This window comes from Triticum aestivum, chromosome 7D, assembly GCF_018294505.1.
Source record: "Triticum aestivum cultivar Chinese Spring chromosome 7D, IWGSC CS RefSeq v2.1, whole genome shotgun sequence".
NCBI lineage: Eukaryota > Viridiplantae > Streptophyta > Magnoliopsida > Poales > Poaceae > Triticum > Triticum aestivum.
In genome coordinates this window covers 65,225,408-65,232,468 of record NC_057814.1, presented here as the reverse complement: position 1 = coordinate 65,232,468, position 7,061 = coordinate 65,225,408, and the positions used below count along the sequence as shown (strand labels likewise).

The window sequence follows — 7,061 nt, the reverse complement described above, 5'->3', positions numbered from 1 at the left end:
CCGTTGGCTCGTTACATTTGGGACCGAATCATACACAAACGACACTGCGTCTTCTTATGGCTGGCCCTCAAGGACAGGCACAACACCCGGAATAATATGATAAGGAAGCAATGGACGAGGCTAGTAACGCACAACGGATGTGATTTATGCCCAGCAGCCGAGACCATGCATCATATACTGCTTAGATGCAAACTTGCACAAACTGTTTGGGCAAAGGCCGGCCTCCTGGATTTGGCAGTCTCATGTGAGTCTACAGCAGATTTCTTGGCCTCTGACATAGCAAAGGAGGCACATGGCGCGGTATGGCATGTCTTCTTTGCAGCTGCTGCTGTTGCGCTTTGGCATGCTCGGAATGAGCAAATTTTCCACAACAAGTGTTGGACAGCTCGGAGGGTTCTTATTGAGGTGACCGACCTGATCAAGTTATGGGCACTGCGAGCACCCGAGGGAAATGTCAGAGATCGTTTATCTTCTTGGGCTGATGTAATGGTGCGAGAATAACTGCCAAGCTCTCCTTGTTCCTAGCTTTCTTCCTGCTTTACTTCTTTCCTTCCTTCCTAGCTTTCCTTGTTCTAATTCCCAGGCTTGGCGTTGGCCTGCTGCACGCTCTGTGCGGCGCTCACAACGCCTTCATGTAAAAAGACCACTGGTCACTCAGGCTACGGCCTGTTTTGAATGCATAAGGTAGAACATGATCTACCTTTTCTTTCAAAAAAAACAACGGCCATGACCTTCCTCTCTCTTTTGTACTGAAGTTTATTATTCTAGGGTCCGGTGCCTTGAGTCACTTTTGTGTTAGTGGACGTAGATGATAGTAGGATCTAGATAACCATTGTGTTTGAGTAGACTAAATGCAATAATCTTAAAGGTAAAATCAATCATGTTTGACTTTTTAAAATAGTTCAATGTGCCGAAATAGACAAAATGCATCAACGTTAGGCAGCAGTAATGTTTGTATCATTGGTTCAATCATGTCCTTAATATTCTATGTATTTTGAAAATTGTTCAGAGAATTACATGATCGAGCCAACCTATATATGCAACTTCATTTATGATAACTCAACTTCTAAAGGAGCTTCAAATCACAGGATCATCTGATAACATTTGTGCCATATACAAGTTATAAACATTGAAGGTACGGTAATCCTAACCTTTGAGTGGAAACAAGGAAAAGGTAAGCAGCAAGGAACCTCTCTGATAATGAAGAAACTATTAATGTAACATTTATTTTCTTGATTACTTGTCGGCTTGTGCTTTAAGGCTCTTGTATTAGTGTTTGGGCTGCTAATGGCAGAGCACCTGTGCTATTCATTATACTTGCTGATGCATTTTTTCACGTTGATTACAAGGAGATAGTTAGCTCCATGAATGCCAGGGAATTTCAGGATAATATTCCACTGCATGGATTTCATGATAGCGATATATTCAAACTCCAAGAGTTAATTTTTTGGAAAGCAGAAAGTGCTAGCCTCTCAAGAGGATAGCATATGATAAATGTTATGTGCATTTTTGCAGCTTCTCTTACAATTAATGTGCATAGATTGCTCATTTCATGTGGCCATGTGTTTACAAAATTTCTGAAATTCTATTTTATATGGGCCCGGCAAATTAACATGTTTCATGCAGCCATATGTGTGCTAATGAACATTCTATTTCTTTAGTTTTTGCTTACTTTTAACTCTCATGTCTGCGTTATCCTCGATGCATTTTATCTTCTTCACTAGAAGAGAATGTAACTTTTGTGTTTTCTATTTTTATTTTGTTTTCTCTGTCAATTTAACCGTGCATAAGATTGCCGTGTATGTTGCATACCTAGCAAATTGTATCTTAGAGCTTTTGCTTAGTGTGAAACCTCCTTCAATTAGTGACTCATATTGGTTTGTTTAAAATTTGACTTATGTAATTCATGTGCAATAAATTTTTAATAATATTATTACTTTATTACATAAATAGACGGGCACGGCAACGCGTGCCACCAATGATCTAGTTATGAATATGATCACCAGAGTTCAACACCATTCTCGCCCTCTTACCATCAGAGCTCGACGTTGTGGAAGAATTCTGGATATCATCACCGGTACCTGAAGTTATAGCAAGCAATGGTTCCTTTGCCTCGCCCTGACACTTGACCTGCACACCCCCTAGAAGAAGGCATTTCCTAACACCTTTGTCCTCGTCCATACTCATGTTTACATGATTGTCAATCCCCTGCCCTGCTGGAACCAACACAGCAGCAAGGTTTTTACTTGGGCAAGTTGTCGTATCAGTTAAATCCTCATCAACACTTGCAGCCGGTGGAGGGGCAAAAGCCCGACCACCTCCTCTAATCTCAGCTCTGTTCATGCTTGGTAGATCTGCATATAACCAATCCCCAAACTTCAATTCCTTTGTTGTGTAAACACCCAATGCACGGTCCTTATGCTCATGTCCAATTTTACCATAGTGCTTACAAAAATGTGCAAGTTTCTCGTATCTCACAGCATACACCTGCCTCTCCTTTCCTCTAATGATACTGACGTGCTTTGTTAGAGGTTCTTTGACATCATGTTTCACTCTAACCTCACATAATCTTCTTTAGAATTTCTTGAACTCCAAGATCTCACCAGCCTTGCGGATCAATTTTTCCACAATATCCTTACTGCAATACCCATCAGGAAGTTTCTGTGTATGCAACCAAATAGGAATATGAACGAACTGAACATCCTCCGCCCTGCTGAGTCCATCGTATGGTTGAAGAAGTACAACCCAAAATGTAAAAAGCCATGGCCCATGGAACATGGAACATGATCTGCTCCCAATCACCAAGGCATGAAGCCTGCACCACAAACAAATTGGCACCAACCGGCCGGAATCTCACCGGCTGCGCCGGGTTCCAAGCTGCCCGCATGTCCTTGAAGAACGCCGACTTGCTGAAGGTCTTATCAGTGTGCACCCGAGCAAGTGCCATCCAGCGTATGCGGTCATTGATCTCTGGAATTTTCTCTTTGATCATCAGATCATCGAACACCTCATCTTCTGGGTCAAGCTGCCCGAAGAAATCCTCTAGGTCATCCGTTTTGCCACCTCAAGACCCGCCACTCGCTGCCGAGCGTGCGTCCAAAGGGGTCGCCATCACAGCTTCCGTCTCACAGAAGCCTTGCAGATCGCTGGAGAGAAGGTAGGACTCAGCGGCGATCGGGATCGCCGAGAGGAGACAAAACCCTAGCCGCCACGCAAGGGAGGTGTTTTTGAGGAGGATATACTCACGTTATTTTCAACAGCATTTTGGAGCATCAGTTTTGTTTCAACAGCATTCTGGAGCATCAATTTTGTTTATTTTGCCACGTCTTCCACGAATGTTATTACACAATGAAACTTTTTAAGCACTCAAAACATTTGTCAATGTTTGCTAACAAAAGAATTCAGAATTTTTTTTCTTTCTCTTTTTGTGAATGTTCTCTTGAGCCGAACATGCCCTCACAATGCCACGCTGGCCGCAAAAGCATCGTGGCGGCCAGCGTGTACCATCCTCTATCCCTGTCACACTATCCAACAGTTTTTTTCAAACGTACTCCGGGACACCCCCTCTCCTGAACCACGCCCACAGAACCAACAGACGAACCAGGCGCATATTCGCATCTCTCCCCGTGCACCGCGTCCACGCAGAACCCCTTAGCGTCCTCCTCCCCAACTTCTTTCCCGCCACCAGTCCCTTATCCACCAACGGCGAGGCCCCGCTGCCTCATTCCCCGATCGGTCAGTCGCGCTCTCCGCCCGCCCCGATGTCCTCCTCCGATGACCTCGTCCGCCGGATCGCCGCCTTCTTCCCGCTCCCGCCGCCCCCGCAGAAGCAGCAGCTCTCCGGCGTCGCCGCCGCGGTCCTCAGCGCGGGCGGCCGCCTCGGCCGCGCCGTGGGCGACGTCTTCCGCCGCCTGCGCATCGACGACGGCCTCGACATCGCGTACGCGCGGCGGCACCGGAGGGTCGTCCCCGGCAGAGGCGGCACGATGGCCGACGGTGATGGCGCGCGGAGCAAGCAGGACCAGATCGCTGGCTCTGGTGCCGATAGTCCGGCGGTAGGCGGCTCCGGGCGGTTCGCGCGGTCGCAGGGGAGCATGGTGCTGTCGGCGGCGTTCGACAGCAGGACGAACGACGTGGAGAGCTCCGTGGCGGCCCGCGGCGACCTGTGGCGCGCCGAGGCATCGCACTCCAGCAGCAACAGCAGAGGCGGCGGCGATGGTGCCGCGGCGCCGCTGTTCCTGGTGCAGCTCGGCCCCGTGCTCTTCCTCCGCGACACGACGCTGCTCTTCCCCGTGCACCTCTCCAAGCGCCACCTCATCTGGTACGGCTTCGAGCGCAAGGTAAGCAACTGACGAACACACTGAATCTAAGATCTTATCTGCACAAGAGAGAAGCTAAGAGTATAAGATCTGATATGTGAGCAGAACGGAGTGCACTCGGTGTGCCCGGCGTACTGGACAGCTCGCCGGAGATGCTTCTTCATGTCGATGATCTGCCTCAACCCATTTGCCTGCGTGAGTGTTCGATCGGCGTTCTGAATTCTCTGTCCTGAATCCTGCATTCCTGATGATGACCAGTTAATTCCGTCACTGTCTTTGCCTGAACTTTCCCTTGGAAAACAATTGGGCAGTCGTTCATGGACATGCAATTCCCCAACGGGCAGCTGAGATACGTGGCCGGCGACGGGTTCACTGCCCGCGGATTCCTCCCCATCGGCGGCGGCGGCATCGTCCAGGCCCACGGAAAGTTCCCCGGGGAGAAGAGGCTCAGCTTCTCCTACAAGGTCAGCAGCACCCTACCCGATCCCTCACAAAATGTATCCGCATTCTCTACACACATCACAAACTAAAGTCAGAAACCCGATCGAGAGATGATCTGAGCCGAATTGCTCTGCAGAACGGCAGCGGGGGCAGCATCACCCCGACCGTCCAGTGGCCGGACAGGTCCCTCTCGCTGGGGCTAACCCAGGTGCTCTCCTGGAGGAGGAGCGGCCTCATGCTGCAGCCAGCGCTGCAGCTCAGGCAAGTTCACACACTTGCAGCCACTCTATGTTCTTGCTGCAGTTGATCCTGTCCAGATGGGGATCATATAACTAAGCTGGCTGCCATGATGTCTCTTTGTGATGAACAGCGTGTGCCCCACGTTCGGAGGGTGCCGGCCCGGGGTGTCGACGGAGCTGGTCCATTCGGTTAGCGAGGAGGCCAGCGTCGCCTGCGGCTACTCCCGCACCGCCTCCCCCTCCGCCTACGCTTCCGTGTCGGTCAGTCTTCTCCTCTGATCCACCATTTTTCTCATCGTTGAAGTACATTTGCACACGTTGCATACTTTTGGATGAACACATGGGTGCATTACTTGTACTCGGTACACATGGTTTTACTTCGTGATTCATCCATTGTAAGTAGATGGTAACGAATTGGTCTTGTTATGCGTGTGTGCAGCTCGGGAGATCGAAGCTGAACGGCAGCGCGTCGAGCTCAGGGCTGGTGTTCAGAGTGGACGCGCCGCTGCACGGTTTTGGGCGGCCATGGTTCTCCATCCAGATGAACAGTGGGCTCGAGTTCTGAATCTTTGGTTGTTGCAAAGGTAAATACGAGGCGGCATTGCGTCTCCACAAAGGCATGTATAGTCGATGCTAGTTTTGTACATATGGCTTGACAGAGGACTGGAACAGACCCTTTATATACATGGTACGAATCCTATGATTGGCTGAAACCGTGGAAAAGAACCATCAAATTTACATGGTCAGATAGATCTCTTGGCAGGAATTAATGCACCGCTCCTGCCCCTTCGGAGATTTCTGGGGGAAAAAGCTCTGCTGTAACAAATTTGTGTGAAGTAATTAAAAGAGGTAGCTAGATAGAAATGTTTTACTAAGTTGGGAAATTTCAGCCGGATAGTTTTGAATTTCAGTTTCAGAAAAAATTCAGTCATTACTGGATTTCACAGAATTTAAAATAAAATTAAGTGATTTCGGTTTTCTTTTCGGTCAAAGGGCCAAAATTTTCACTTGAATTTGACTGAAATTCAATCAAATGTTTTAAAATTCAAAAATTAACTTCAAAATAATTTGAATTTCTGTATACTATCGAAATTGGTGAAACATTTTGATTGAAAGGTAATTATTTTAGCATATACCAAAAATAATGAAATTTCTAAAATCCATTGAAATTACACTAAAGTGAGAAACATCAGGTATGCTACGCAACTAGAGCTTGCAAAGAGTATATATCGCTCATCGCGAGCAATAAGGGAGGATCGACAACACCATGGGCCTACATGAGTTGGCCCATGGCGCCATTTTTCTATTGAGGTGGCCATTTTCTGGCAAAACCTATTCGGCGCTGCAGGCGCCGGTTTCTTTGGTTTTCTGCTAACCGGCGCCTGCAGCGCAGGCGAGCTGGGCCGGCCCATATATGTCCTGTTTATTGTAAAAACGTTCAAAAAAGGTGCGTCTGCCTTGAGTCGAACTCGCGATCTCTTCCACCATCTCCAAGGACGCTAACCACTTCCCTCAAAAAAAAAAAAAAGGAGGCTAACCACTATGCCGTCAACCAACTCATGATTTACATCTTGTTTTGTTTTATCTGTTCTCTTCATTCGTGGGAATGCTCCCGGTTTTCAGAAGGTTCCAGAAGCTTCCCAAACCGGGTTTCCCCAGTTGGTGGTCATTTCCGGGGCGGTTTTTATCTGGGTTTTCTTTTTGTTCTTTTTTTACAAAATTAGTGTTTTGTTTATAAAAAAATCGATGATTTTTTAAATTTAACTTGTTTAAAAATCGATGATCTTTTTTCAAATAGGACGAAGTTTTTCCTGATTTGATGAATTTTTCTAAATTCTCTGATTTCTTTCCCAAATTCACTGAACTATTTTTAATTTTGATGAACTTTTATATCAAATTTGATGATCTTTTTTCGAGTTTTGATGAACTTTTTTTCAAAATCGATGAGCTTTTTCCAAATGTGATGAACTTTTTTTCAAACCCAATGAACTTTTTTGAAATCCAATGAACTTTTTTCAAAATCGATGAACTTTTTCAAATGTGATGAACTTTTTTCAAATCC

The 7,061-nt window shown here is 46.7% G+C and overlaps 1 protein-coding gene across 1 annotated transcript; it reads left to right on the top strand.

Annotated features, from left to right (window-relative positions):
• The first annotated feature begins 3,706 nt into the window (after positions 1 to 3,706).
• Positions 3,707 to 5,931, top strand: LOC123166065 (uncharacterized). Its single transcript, XM_044583827.1, has 6 exons — positions 3,707 to 4,340; positions 4,425 to 4,514; positions 4,631 to 4,783; positions 4,897 to 5,021; positions 5,131 to 5,260; positions 5,439 to 5,931. The coding sequence occupies exons 1-6, from the start codon at positions 3,762 to 3,764 to the stop codon at positions 5,562 to 5,564; spliced, it is 1,203 nt and encodes a 400-aa protein (XP_044439762.1). The 5' UTR covers positions 3,707 to 3,761; the 3' UTR covers positions 5,565 to 5,931.
• The last annotated feature ends 1,130 nt before the right edge of the window (positions 5,932 to 7,061 follow it).

Excerpts from the sequence above, each read along its gene's own strand:
- LOC123166065 (XM_044583827.1), top strand. The coding sequence starts at position 3,762 with ATGTCCTCCTCCGATGACCTCGTCCGCCGGATCGCCGCCTTCTTCCCG. Across the intron at positions 4,341-4,424 it reads GGTACGGCTTCGAGCGCAAG|AACGGAGTGCACTCGGTGTG; the intron begins GTAAGCAACTGA and ends ATATGTGAGCAG. Across the intron at positions 5,261-5,438 it reads CCGCCTACGCTTCCGTGTCG|CTCGGGAGATCGAAGCTGAA; the intron begins GTCAGTCTTCTC and ends GCGTGTGTGCAG.